The 14,747-nt window shown below is 37.2% G+C and overlaps 1 protein-coding gene across 1 annotated transcript in view; it reads left to right on the top strand.

The window, feature by feature from the left end:
* Window positions 1–14,747, top strand: part of SMC6 (structural maintenance of chromosomes 6) — a 78,649-nt gene that overhangs the window by 23,629 nt on the left and 40,273 nt on the right. The window contains exons 7-15 of the mRNA XM_045979639.1: window positions 209–289; window positions 1,959–2,060; window positions 6,266–6,385; window positions 6,484–6,582; window positions 10,135–10,281; window positions 10,563–10,651; window positions 10,827–10,991; window positions 11,402–11,580; window positions 12,891–13,095. Of these exons, the coding sequence (XP_045835595.1) occupies window positions 209–289; window positions 1,959–2,060; window positions 6,266–6,385; window positions 6,484–6,582; window positions 10,135–10,281; window positions 10,563–10,651; window positions 10,827–10,991; window positions 11,402–11,580; window positions 12,891–13,095 (1,187 nt within the window). The remainder of the gene's footprint in view (window positions 1–208; window positions 290–1,958; window positions 2,061–6,265; window positions 6,386–6,483; window positions 6,583–10,134; window positions 10,282–10,562; window positions 10,652–10,826; window positions 10,992–11,401; window positions 11,581–12,890; window positions 13,096–14,747) is intronic.

Raw genomic sequence — 14,747 nt, 5'->3', positions numbered from 1 at the left:
TATGGTGTTTATTTTAGTATCATGAAGTAATGAAACATTTTCTTCACATTAAGAAGTTCTAATATTTTTTCTTTGTATATTTACCTAAATACTCTAACCTTAGCCTTCTTGATGACACTGTTGGTGAATTGTATGCTGTATTTCAGTTCATTTATTTTTAAGGTGTTAAAATGAAATATTCAAAAATAACCTCTCTTGTTTGTTTCAGGTGGATAATCCAGTTTCTGTTTTAACACAAGAGATGAGCAAGCAGTTCTTGCAGTCTAAAAATGAGGGAGACAAATACAAAGTAAGGACTGCCAAAGGAGATAGGAATTTATCAAAAAAGAAAACATTTATAGATAAATCATATATACCAAACATAACTCCTGTTCACATAGTAAATATTGAGTTGGGTTTTTTAAAGCCACCTGTTTACAATAATACTGTAGAACTAATTTAAAGAAGGTCTTAAATATGATGGAAGTATAATTTTCTTGGTAAATTCCTGTTTTCACTTTCTGGCTTTTAATTCTGAGAGAGAATGGATTATTCTTTTTTTAAAGTTATTATTATTATTTTTTTTATTGTGTTAGTCACCATACAGTACATCGTTAGTTTTTTTTTTTTTTTTAAGATTTTATTTATTCATTTGACAGTGAGAGATCACAAGTAGGCAGAGAGGCAGGCAGAGAGAGAAAGGGAGAGAAGCAGGCTTCCTGCCGAGGAGCCTGATGTGGGGCTCGATCCTAGGACTCTGAGATCATGACCCGAGCCGAAGGCAGAGGCTTAACCCACTGAGCCACCCAGGTGCCCCACATTGTTAGTTTTTGATGTAGTGTTCCATGATTCGTTGTTTGCGTATAACACCCAGGGCTCTATGCAATCTGTGCCCTCCTTAATACCTGTCACTAGGCTCACCCAACTTTCCTGGAGTCCATAGTCTCTCATGATTTGTCTCCCACTCCAATTTCTCCCCCTTCATTTTTCCCTGCCTTCTCCTAATGTCCTCCATGCTATTCCTTATGTTCCACAAATAAGTGGAACCATATGATAACTGATTTTCTCTGACTTACTTCACATGACTTCAGCGTTTCTCCAGTCCCAACCGCGTTGATGCAAAAGTTGGGTATTCATCCTTTCTGATGGCTGAGTAATATTCCTTTGTGTATATGGACCACATCTTCTTTATCCATTCATCTGTTGAAAGGCATCTTGGCTCCTTCCATATTTTGGCTTTTGTGGACATTGCTGCTATGAACACTGGGATGTATGTGGCCCTTCTTTTCACTACATCTGTATCTTTGGGGTGAATACCCAGTAGTGCAATTGCTGGGTCATAGGGTAGCTCTATTTTTAATTTTTTAAGGAACCTCCTCACTGTATTCCAAAGTGACTGCAGCAACTTGCATTCCCACCAACAGTGTAAGAGCCTTCCCCTTTCTCCACAATTTCTCCAACATTTCTTGTTTCTTGCCTTCTCGGTCTTTGCCAGAGAATGGGTTATTTTAAAATTAATCTTTAAGGAAATTTAAGGGAATGATTGGCCATACATAATAGCCTTTAACTGTAAATTATTTAGAAAGCTTCCAAAATATTTGACTACTACTTATGCTATAACTTTTGAATGGGTTTCATTATTTCCTTTTCTAAAAATTCAAGATGTATCAAGATCAAGGATAGAGATGTTTTCTTTCTATCCGCATTTGTTTAAAGAATGAAAGAATCAGTGAAAATGAGTTTTCGAGATGGTATTATTCTTACACCAGAAGTGTTTTCTTACATGAGTTTTTAAGAGCGATTGCAAACAAATATATAGATATGAACAGAGTATATTAAGTAAATTTTGGATGTGAAAACTTGAGTGTGTTTTTAATATCTTTTTACATAATTGTTCAAATATTTTTGGAGACCAACAAATTTTTTTCAGTTCTGTGGAAGTTTACAAACTCCTAATTGTGTTTTTCTTATTGATACAGTTTTTTATGAAAGCAACCCAACTTGAACAGATGAAAGAAGATTATTCATATATTATGGAAACAAAGGAAAGAACAAAGGAACAGATAAATCAAGGAGAAGAGGTTTGTAAACACTTAATACAAATAGTTTTGGTTTTTTTTTTTAAGATTTTATTTATTTATTTGACAGATAGAGATCACAAGTAGGGAGAGAGGCAGGCAGAGAGAGAGAGAGGAGGAAGCAGGCTCCCTGCCAAGCAGAGAGCCCGATGCGGGGCTCGATCCCAGGACCCTGGGATCATGACCTGAGCGAAAGGCAGAGGCTTTAACCCACTGAGCCACCCAGGCGCCCCCAAATAGTTTTGAGATCAGTCAGATTCCTGTAGTACTTACAGGTGGTACTGTATAATTGCATACTGTCTGTAGGTGTGTATCTGTATAAAACTAATGACACTTTCGTACACTCTATGAAATATAGGACATGTGGTTTTTATATTCAGGGTATTTATCAGCCTTTACTTTTTTGTTTTGGCATAATGGGTATGTACACGTTTTCCTCTGTTAGGCCATAAACTAGAGGACAGAGAAGTATTTTACATACTTAAGCCTTGATATATGACTAGTTGGTATTACTAATTCCCACTATAAGTAATTTAAAAACTATAATATTTCTTTTGAATGGAAAATAAGCACATGCCTCAAGTTCATAAAAAGCGTAATATGCATTTGTCATTATCTGTGGTGCATAATTCTTTTCTCACACTGGGGAAATGTTAACATTCACGAAGCACTGATAACTTGGTAGCACCTGGCACATCAGTACTCACCAGCTTGGCAGCTGGGTATACTTGTGTGGATTTGAAATTACTCAAGCCAATGTGACTTTCTTAAATTTGGTTTTACATCTGCTGTATTTTCTTCTTGTACTTTCATCAGATTCCTGAAGATCCAACCTTCTCTATGCTAATCAAGGACCTCAAAATCATAAGGCTTATGTTTCAGCTTTTTATCCCGTACATTGACCAATTATTTTGATTCTGTATCTTGTTCTTTAGTTACCTAGTCAGTTTTCTAGAATCAAGGAGCTTTCAGCTAGTTCCTAGCTTGTTCTTTTGACGCAGAATTGTGCCAATGATTGACCCAGGTCAGCTTTATTTGGTGCTACAGTGACCCTTTTACTTTAGGTTTTGAGGATTGTATTTTTAAAATTAGATCTGTGGATGTATGAAAACTCTTAACAGCAAGGATGGATATATTTATTTTTATTCCTCACATTATCCCTTCAAACCCAGGATAGTGGTAGTGTGCCAGGAGTCACACTATAAACTATAAACCACAGAATTAGTACAACACAATTTCTTGGTGTATTGGTGTTATTGGGAAGAGGAAATATTTGTGTATTTTAAAAAATGATAGCATATGTTTTACTTATTATTTTAAAAATAATAAATCAGGACTTTGAAAAAATGTATTTGCTTCAGACAGCTGGGGTTTGAACACCCACTTTCTCTATGGTATACTTTGTTATCAATTACTAAAGGTATTTTGATTATGAAGTTTAAGAAGCATTTCCCTATATCGTAGCAGAATTCCTTATATATAATATGTACATAATAAGAGCTTTCTTCCTAATTAATTAATGTCCTGTATTCTCAAAATAAGCTCTGGACTTGAATATTTAAATCTGTAGGAAATAGTATGTGAAGGTTAGATAGAAACTAGAAGGTGTTCAGTCAACAAAAACCAAGTTCCAGCACATGCCTCCTGGCATTGCGTTTTGTCCTTGGCCATATGACGGCAAATACATATCCAGGTTCTGGGGTCAGCAGGAAACAGATAGTAAATACCAGTATGGTGGGCCCTACTAAAGAACTTGTGATTAGATTTGTACAAAAACATTTAAGAGGAGGGTATCAGCAGTGGGGGTAGAGACATGGGTGGGGTGTAGTCGTTAAGGATGATATCTAGGGTGAGAACTGAAGGGTGAACAATGCCAGGCAAGAGATGGGGAGAGTAAGGAAGGGTGTGGTTCCTGGGGGTAAGAGTGTGGCAGCATCTTGGGCAAGAGAGTATACGGTGCTTTTAGAAAGCTGAAAGAATTCCAGATTGGCCAGAGCGCACAAGGTTGAGAATGAAAAGGCCAAACTATAGAGGGCCTTGTAAACCTAAGAGCTGTAGAACATGTGAACTGGATGATTGACTAAATGAATATTTGTAATCTGCTGTGGAAGAGAGTGAATTGCTATAAGGAAGAAACTAATGTAGAGAGATCAATAAAGAATTATCATTGTCCATAGAGATAATGATGACGTAAGAGTAGTAACAGGTTAGTGGAGGGGAGTTTTGAAATGATTCGAGCAGATGTGATTGTGGGACAAGGAGGAGTGAAGTTGAGACAGAAGAGATAACAAGGGTGACTGAATGACCTCCAGATGGATGACCTGAGCAGTAGGTTAAGTTTCTTAAGACAGGAATCTTGGAAAGAGGATCCATTTTTTCTTTTCTTTCTTTTTAGAAAAATGATGAATTTCATTTTGACACATTAGTTTTGAGGTGCTTACAAAACATCCAGTTGGACATATGAGTGAGGAATTCAGAAGTCTGGCTTCAGTAAAAATTTGAGATTCATGAGTGTATTGTTGGTGTGCAAGCTGCAGGAATGACTTAGCTTGCTGAGGAGGAGAGGAAAGCGGGTCCGGGCCTGAGCTATGAAATATGCTCATGGAAGCCACAGAGGCTAAGAGAAGAGAATTTGAGAAGACAGTGGTCATTGGCAAGCATCACAAGGTTTGACAGATGCTCCTTGTATTTAGTGATATAATCTGTAGAGAGGCCTGTGGCAAAAGACATTTCAGTAGCGGTGAAAACAGAAGCCAGATTTGTGGGGCTGGAAATATGAGGAAATGGAAGAGAGATAACTTTCAGAAAACTTAGAGGAGGAGAGGAGGAGAAGTGCCCAAGCATGGGTAGTGGCGGTTTTGTTTGTAAGTGGGAAAGATAAGTGAGTAAAGACTGAACATGATAACGGAAGGAAGTCAGTAAAGAGGTCCAAGTGGAAACAAAGATGAAAAGATAAGCATGAAAAATGAACTAATTCAGGCCTCCTGAGAAGGCAGAAACTGGTGGTCAGATCCAAAATATGTAGGTAGGAGATGGGGGCTGGACTTCAGTGTCAGGAAGCCACCCCTCCTGCTTTAGATTTGTAAATGAGGATGGCCACTAGGTTCTCTGAAGTAGGAGGCAATGAGAATGAGTGAGGAATTAGGGTGATGGGGGAGTATGAGGCTTGAAGAGAGTGATAATAGATTGAAATAATTCTGGAGAATTGGGAAAGTGACTGATAGGGACGCATTAGATCCACAGTGTGAGGCCCTAGTTGAAGATGGTAAACACGAATGAAGGGGGGAGGCCATCTACCCAGGTGTACAGAATCTAAACCACCTCAGAAGCTGTTTTAATGTCATTATATTTGACACTTGTTTGATGATTTTTACTATTAATTTAATTTTTGGAGAGTATGTGTGTGCATCCAAGCAAGTGGGGAAGGGACAGAGGGATAGAGGGAGACAGAGAGAGATAATAAGCTCAAGTAGTCTCTACCCAGCACAGAGCCCAAGGAGATGGAGTGGTGGCAGCTCGTCTCATGACCCTGAGATCATGACCTGAGCCAAAATCAAGAGCTGGAAGTTTAACCCACTGAGCCACCCAGGTGCCCCTGATGATTTTATTTATTAAGGAGAGCTTAGATTTTAAAAAATTATAAATTGGGACATCTGGCTCAATTGATTGGGTGTCCAACTCAATTTCAGCTCGGTCTTGGTCTCAAAGTTCTAAGTTTGGGCCCTATGTTGGGCTTCACACTGGATGTGGAGCCTACTTAAAAGATAAAGTAAATAAATAAGTAAATAATTATAACTTTTTTGGCTTTTAGAAATAATTTCTTATGTGTCTTCCATTATCTTTGGAATGAGTACTGGGCATACTTTGCCCAGAAGAACATACCAGTCTCTCTGTCGGATAAAGAGTTGAGAGAAATGGGAAACTGAGTTTTGTGATTTGTCTGTACTCGTCTTAAACCTTTTATTCTTTTGATTTTCATTTGAAGAGTTATTTGGCCATTTTTATAATGCAGAAATTTAGAAAATAATTACACCTAATAAAAGTATACCAAAGAACCAAAGGTACTTTTATTTTTACCTTAAGGAAGTCATTCCCTTGCATATCTTTTTTAATACCTGTTAAGGGGGTGCATTCAAAAAATATATAATTGTAAAAAGTCTTGTCTTTTCAATGTTGATAAGAAACAAATCCTTTTTTCTTTTTTAAAGCGACTTACTGAACTAAAACGCCAGTGTTTGGAGAAAGAAGAACGTTTTCAAAGTATTGCTGGTTTAAGTACAATGAAGACTAATTTAGAATACTTGAAACATGAAATGGCTTGGGCAGTGGTAATTTTTACTCTATTATTCACTTGTGCTTTTAATATGTAGAAAATATTTGATTACAGTCACTCTTAGATGTGATTTACACTATAATTTCCTTTTAGGTCAATGAAATTGAAAAACAATTGAATGCTATCAGAGATAATATCAAAATTGGGGAAGATCGTGCTGCTAGACTTGACAGGAAGATGGAAGATCAGCAGGTAATTGTTTTTTTAATACAGATTTAGCAGGTTAAATCATATGAGATTACTGATATTAGACCATTTTAAAAGACCTACAGAAAGAGCAGTTTCAACCTATATATTTATCTGCTTGAATTTATTATTTAAATGAAACTAACATAAACTTTGGCTCAAGTACTAAAGTGGCAACTCTTTTATTTATTTATTTTTTTTTACATTTAATTTTTTTATCTGGTGGGGAGGGTGGGCAGCATAAGCAGAGGGAGGGCCAGAGGGAGAGGAAGCAAGAATCCCAAGTAAACTCCGAACTGAGCGTCGAGCCTAACACAGGGCTCCATCTCACAGCCCCAAGATCATGACCTGAGCCAAATTCAAGAGTCAGATGCCCAACCAACTGAGCCACCAAGGCTCCCCCGCAACTCCTTTTTAAAAGGAGTGTTGTGTTTGGACATGATCAGCCAGTTGAGCCCAGTGATAAAACACCATAAACTCATGCATGTGGACAATGGTACTTCCTTATCAACCAGCCATGCTACAATATGAAGCTTTTACTCTTGTGTTGATTAGGCGTATCAACATATAAAAAGTCTTGAGGTGCTAGGATAATAGTCAATTAGAAAGCTAAGTATCATGAAGTTAACACTTCAAAACTAAGCACAGTGCCCAGAGATTGCTACCAGAAATTCGAGGGAACTAAAGTTTTAGGGCCCAGAACTATCAGAGGATTTCATGTAGGTGGAGTACATGTGGGACAAGTTGTTAGGTCTGTTAAGGTTAATTTCAACCTGAGATTTAAGATCCCGGGGGAAGCTATGCTATTTTTTTTTTTTTTTAAGATTTTATTTATTTGACAGAGATCACAAGTAAGCAGAGAGTCAGGCAGAGAGAGAGAGAGGAGGAAGCAGGCTCCCCACTGAGCAGAGAGCCCGATGCGGGGCTCCATCCCTGGACCCCAGGATCATGACCTGAGCTGAAGGCAGAGGCTTAACCCACTGAGCCACCCAGGCACCCCCAAGCTATGCTATTTTTGTATGATTCTTTTGTAAGAGTCTTCCACTTGGGATAGAGGTAGAAGTTGGTTGGTTGGTAAATAAAAGCAGTGATACTCTCTTAGGGCTGTCCAAAGGGACCTTTTATCATATAGCCGATGCACTCTTCATACTCGCCTTCTCATTCTTTGTTTAACAGCTTTATTGAAATATAATTCATACACCCTGTAATTCACCAGGTTAAAATTTGCACTTGAGTGGTCTTTTGGTATTTCACAAGGGTGTGTAGCCTGCAGTGCAGAATTCCTTGCATTTTGTCATGCTAGAAGTAGAACTCGTAGGCTTTTCATTTTTACAGAAGCTCAACTTAACTCAGTGTGGCTGACTTAACCTGTTAGTATTTTGTTCTACTTAAGTGTTTTGGGCCCCCAAGCTTAGTTTATAATATAGAATGTAATCTTGTCCACATTGCTTTTTTATAGTAAACAGATATATTTTCTTCCCTTAAAGTGTTATTCATCCATCAAAAGTAAGAAATAAATATGTAAAAATAACAAATAGGCTGAATTTCTTATTCCCTCTTCAGGTAGCAAATGGAAGTTCAGTCCCACACCTTTTCTCACCTCAGATTTTCATTTTTCTGAGAATATTCTGGAATTTTTTTCCCCACCAAATTCTCCTTATCCTCATTTCTTAACTGTCATAGAAGAAGATCTTAAGTTATTTTTCTCTTTAGATAATCTCCAACCTAAAAATGGAATCTGGGGCGCCTGGCTGGCTCAGTCAGTAGAGCATATGACTCTTGATTGTGGAGTTGTTAAGTTTGAGCCCCACGTTGGGTGTAAAGATTACTTCAAAATAAAATATGTCTTTAAAAAAAGTAAAAAATAAAAAAGTAGTTAAAGTGAATCCAATCTGAATAATAAATGTAATAAATGTTCACGGTTTTTCAAATGAGAAAAGGAGGATCTTGAGGCTGGCTGATAACTTCAGTTCTGCAGGCCTTTGGCCCACTTAAGCATTTGGGCACTCTGTAGTAAATCGTAAATTTCTGGAGGGTAAGAACTGTCTTATTTTATATTTGTATCTTCGTACCATGTCTTACATAAAACCTTTCATGTAGTCTTATGCATGGCAGTTGAGTACAGAAGGACTACTAAATGGAAGGGATATGAACAAATAGTGTCTGCTACACTCTCTGACTCTTTAAAAAGTTTGCTAATCCCTGATCCAGACAGTTCTCCTATTTGTTTCTTCTAATCCATTCCTATTGTCAGTGCCCGTTTTGGTTTCTAATTCATTTTCCTCTGGAATGTTACCTCTTTACTGATATTGTTTCTTTTAATTTTCCCTCCACCCTGCATGTGCTTCCAAAGTGACTTGATGTACAGATTTGGTCATGTCTTTTCTCCCTGTGTTCTGGTGGGTTAAGTTGTAAGCTGATAGGAAATTCTGGGCCCTTCCATGCTTTTGACTCAGTTCCCACCACTACCCTCTCAGTTTAAGCTCCAAATATTTTCATTGCTGAAAGTTGTATTAGTGCCTTTCTGCATGCTTTCCCATCTGCCTCTAACACCTTTCCCCAGCCTTTCTCCTGGTACATATGGATTAATCTTTCAAGTCTCAGCTCTAATGTTACTTCTGCCTTGAAGGCATTCTTGACTTTTCCAGGCAGACCTCTGGATTCTTACCCTGGGCTTCCACAATTATATACATAGCCAACTTAAGCATTATTTTATCCAAACTATGATCAATTTAAGCGTCTGTTCTTCTGCTAAATTTTGTCTGTCTCTGTTTGATTGTGTTACCTGCAAACCATTCTTTCTTTGTATCCCCAAAAGATAGCACATTTGTTGGATAACTAAATGTAGAATTAAAAATTGTATTTTAGTCATTGCTGCTATAAACATTCGGGTACACGTGCCCCTTCGGATCACTATGTTTGTATCTTTAGGGTAAATACCCAGTAGTGCAATTGCTGGGTCATAGGGTAGTTCTATTTTCAACATTTTGAGGAACCTCCATGCTGTTTTCCAGAGTGGTTGGACCAGCTTGCATTCCCACCAACAGTGGAGGAGGGTTCCCCTTTCTCCACATCCTCTCCAGCATCTGTCATTTCCTGACTTGTTAATTTTAGCCATTCTGACTGGTGTGAGGTGATATCTCATTGTGGTTTTGATTTGTATTTCCCTGATGCCGAGTGACGTGGAGCACTTTTTCATGTGTCTGTTGGCCACCTGGATGTCTTCTTTGCAGAAATGTCTGTTCATGTCCTCTGCCCATTTCTTGATTGGATTGTTTGTTCTTTGGGTGTTGAGTTTGCTAAGTTCCTTATAGATTTTGGATACTAGCCCTTTATCTGATATGTCGTTTGCAAATATCTTCTCCCATTCTGTCAGCTGTCTTTTGGTTTTGTTAACTGTTTCCTTTGCTGTGCAAAAGCTTTTGATCTAGTATTTTATGTAATTAAGTTTGCTTACCTGATATCTTGAGATTATTTAGAGGGAAACTAAGTTTAAAATTTTTTTCTGTTTATTAAAGAAAAGTAAAAAAACACTCCAACCATATTATTTTCTTAAAGGTTAGACTTAATGAAGCAGAAAAAAAATACAAAGATATTCAAGATAAACTGGAAAAGATTAGTCAAGAGACAAATGCACGAGCACCAGAATGTATGGCATTGAAAACAGATGTTACTGCTAAGAAAAGGGTCTATAATGAAGCTGAGGTGAGAGAAATTTTCCAACCTGGAATATTAAATGCTGCATATCAAATATAAATACTGTTCATTTACTTTTAAAAGTAGAGTTATTGCAATTAGATAGAAATCTGTGCTGCTTTCAGACTTTAAAAAATAATGATTTCATATGGCCATTTATGTACTTTGTTTTAAATATATATTTTTGCATATATTTAGCTTCTGATATGAAGATTTGGCAAAAGTGGATTTGAATGGGATTAGTAAATTTTTTTACCAAACTTACCAAACTGTGTCTAATGTTTTGTCAGGTTTTATATAATCGTTCCCTAAACGAGTATAGAGCATTAATGAAAGATGATGAGCAGCTGTGCAAAAGAATTGAAGAACTAAAGAAAAGGTAAGATGGTTACTTTGCCATGTTCGTGATTGACTCATTTTATAATACAGCCAAGTTGCAAAATGGAGTATTATATTTTCCATATTATTTCTAAAGGAATTTTATCACGTTGCTTTGTATTTTTTAAATGTTGTTTTTCACTTAACATTTTCCATTTTCGATTACTTATTGTTAGTACTGATCAATCTTTGGAACCTGAACGATTGGAAAGGCAAAAAAAAATATCTTGGTTAAAAGAGAGAGTAAAGGCCTTGCAGGATCAAGAAAGCTCAATCAGTCAAGAGATCGAACAGTTTCAGCAAGCCATAGAAAAGGACAAAGAAGAACGGATCAGAATTAAGTAAGTTTCAATATCCTTAGAATGATTTTTTTTCAATGACTTGAAAATCAGATGGTTTGGTCTTTATATGAAGAGAGAAAACACATTTTATTGTGGTTGTTGTTTCTTGTATTGAATAAGATATCTTTTAAAAATCATTTTTCCCAGACTTTTCTAACACTTGTAGAGCTGGGCCATTTCTGGGATTTCTAGTCCTCATTCCCATGGCATCATTTCGTTTTTTGTGCTAAGTTTTAAGGACTTGAGACTATTTTTCTCTAGTAACACCATCATTTTCAAATAAAGAAATCTGACTTTAGTCTTTAGGGTAGCTGAGTCATTCACTGATATGCAGGTGTTGGGGGGAGAGGCTGGATATTTCTGTATAACTATAGCTCATATCTCTTCTGTTTTTCACTTTTATTTTTTAGGGGAGAAGAATTAGATGTCAAGCATACACTGAGCTATAATCAGAGGCAACTGAAAGAATTAAAAGATAGTAAAACTGATCGACTGAAAAGATTTGGCCCTCATGTTCCAGCCCTTCTTGACGCAATAGATGATGCCTATAGACGTGGGCTTTTTACGTGTAAACCCGTGGGTCCTTTAGGTATTTGTCACCATTTGGTCAGGGTATAAGAAACATTAAAAATAAGGTTTTATTTTCAGAAAGGGTCTATTGGATCTAGTTTTAAAACTTACCAGAGAGGAACATAATTGTATGTGGATTTTAATTGTATGTATTTTAGGATACAGGGATAAAAATCACTTTAAACTTTATAATTTCCTTTTTGCATTTTTAAAGCATAAGAACTTAGAAAAGGGGGGGAAAAAAGCCAGAGAACTTAGGAAAAGGAAAAAAAAAACTATTGAGTTGAATAATCTGATCTAATTTTTTTTTCCTGAATGAATGATAAATGAATGATCTAATTTGAAAATAATTGGTTAGTCAGAAAATCCAGTGGCAGTAATATAATCAGAAGGCCCCTAACCACCTGAATTTTATGTAACCTTTATTAAATGACTTATCTTATTAGTTTCTGTTTAGGTTGGACAACATTGTTTCTAAGTCCTTTTTTAAGTATAAATCCTGGGTTTTATTATACATGTGATTAAAATTATATTATTCTAAATATATATAAATTCTAAATATATATATAAATTCTAAATAAATTCTAAAAAATAAATTCTAAATAAAATTTAGAATTATAAAAAATTATTTCTATAAAAAAATAATTCTAAATAAATTCTAAATAAATATATATAAATTCTAAAAATATATATTATTATAAAAATATATGTATCTGTTGAATTCTCCTGAGGAGTTATCTCTAATGTGTAATATCGTTAAGTGAAAATGGGGCTGTCAACATAAAAATGCTTTGTTGTTCAAGTATTTAACTTACTGTGTTAATACAGCATTACATGCGGTGTTAAGTATCACGGTAAAGTCTGTTCATATAAATGATACGTACCTCTATACCAGGATCTGTTTCAATGGATGAGGCATTTCTTCATCCATTCCTGAAACACCAATTCCTGGTATTTTCCTCATCCAAAAATACCAGTGTTAATCAGTTTTACAGAAAATAATAAAGAATCTGTAAACCTTTTGGTTTACTTTCTAAAGTGCCATTCGGAGGCTCGAGTAGTATACACTTACACCGAAAAACCTCTGTTGGTTTACACTGGAGTTACTGGGGCAGTTCTTTTCGCAGGATTTGATGGGTTTTTGCCCCAGTGTATCCAGTGGATATGTGGGGATCTCCCGTATAGTTAACATAAGATCTGTAATATCATTTAAGCTTCTTTATATGAAAATATTTTGAAGTCACTTATAAACTATTATAAGAAGATAGTTACATTAATATTTCAAAAGAAGTACATATGGGCCTTTTAATAATTTTCTCTTGCCTTTAGGAGCTTGCATTCATCTTCGTGACCCCGAACTTGCTTTGGCTATCGAATCTTGCTTGAAAGGACTTCTGCAGGCCTACTGTTGCCATAACCATGCCGATGAAAGAGTTCTTCAGGCCCTGATGGAAAGGTTTTATTCACGGGGGACCTCACGACCACAGATAATAGTTTCTGAGTTTCGGAATGAGATGTATGATGTAAGACACAGGTGAGGCATTGGTAGCTAAATGCCATTTCTAGTTTGGTTAATCATGTCCAAAATCAGAAAGAATTAAGACATATTTACGTCAACCAAATCTGTAGTACTAATTGATGAAATTTCATCAAGCCACTTCTTTAACTTCAGTCTAGGCACGGAAACACATAGATAAATAAGACATGCTTCCTGCCCTTGAACTCCTTAAACGAGTTCTATTAATAGGAGTCAGGAGAGGGGAGGCGATGTGGTGTGGCATAGAAATTATACTGAGGGAAGTGATACAGACCACGGCAAATTAAGGGGTATGTGGGGTTGGGGTACTAAGGAAGAGCTTTGGCACTCAGCACTCTCAAGGTGCTTTGCAGATTCCATAAAGAACTGTGGTGGTTTTCTTTGATAATCCCAACAAACCTTCTCAAGGACACAGTATTTAAACTGGCCTCTTTGCTAACTGCTGATTGGCTAGTCACTTTACTTTGAAGTATAATACATTTTTTCCAGTTCATTCTTTGTTGACTTTGATAAAATTGGATCACAAAATGCAGATGTAGTTCAAATGAGAGAGTTTAATTATGTTATACATTAGTAGGCAGGTTGGCAAAGAAGTTAGAGAAAAGAGGACAAATGATCAGTCTTCTAACTTGATGAATTTGTCAAGTGACAGAGAAGAGTTAACTGCCTTATAAGCAAGAGAATTCTGTGTGCAAAATGCATAGTGACATGGCATCATAAATTATTCTGCAAAAAATAGCATTTGCATTATAGATAGCAAGGGGCAGGTTAAAAGTGCTATTTAGAGGGTGCCTGGGTAGCTCAACTGGTTGTGTGTCCGACTCATGATTTTGGCTCAGGTCATGATCTCAAGGTGATGAGATCAAGCCCCATCTGGGGCTCCATGCTCAGCAGGGACTCTGCTTGGGACTCTCTCCCCCTCTCTGCCCCTCACCCTGTTTGCGCATGTGCTCTCTCTCTCTCTCTCAAATAAATAAATCTCTAAGAAAATAATAAAAATGAAAGCACTATTTAGGACAAAATCAATAGAACTTGTTACTTGAATGTAAGAGAATGTAAGAATTGAGGATGACTGCTAGGTGTCTGGCTGGAGTGACTACTGAGCAGATATGCTCATAACTGGTTTAGGAGAAGTATAAGGACAAAGTGGAGTTGTCAGAAGTGGACGAGTCCTGTTGTGGAACTGCCAATTTTGAACTTTTAGGCTAGAAATGAGGATTTGGGAGTTCAAGGTAAACTGTTTTCCCTGTCTGCCTGAAAATATGACCCCAATATTTCTGGCTCTGGTTCCTGATTTCTAAAACCTGATAAAAGTGAAATCTCGGTTGTGCTGCCAGACAACATTGCTTATGGTAAAGATGCCCCCTGACAGGCTAGCTGCATCTACAGTGAGAGACCTCTGAACAGCTGGTAGAAGGCCGGTATGCTGACTCGCAGGTTTCCCTGCGGGGACCTTGGAAACAGGTCCCAGGGGCCCTGGGAGACTGCTGGGAGAGATTGGCTCCTGTGAGGAGTATCCTCCTGCACCAGCACTGTGCTTCGGGGACCAGGGACAGCTGCCGGGACTGCTCCGTGACCCGTTGCACAGACTCCCATGAGCAGGAACGCCCGGCACGGCCCTCCTGGCAGGCCCTGTTTCCCGGTCTCCT

The sequence above is a fragment of the Meles meles genome, chromosome 15, assembly GCF_922984935.1.
Source record: "Meles meles chromosome 15, mMelMel3.1 paternal haplotype, whole genome shotgun sequence".
NCBI lineage: Eukaryota > Metazoa > Chordata > Mammalia > Carnivora > Mustelidae > Meles > Meles meles.
This window is presented reverse-complemented; position numbering and strand designations above follow the sequence as displayed.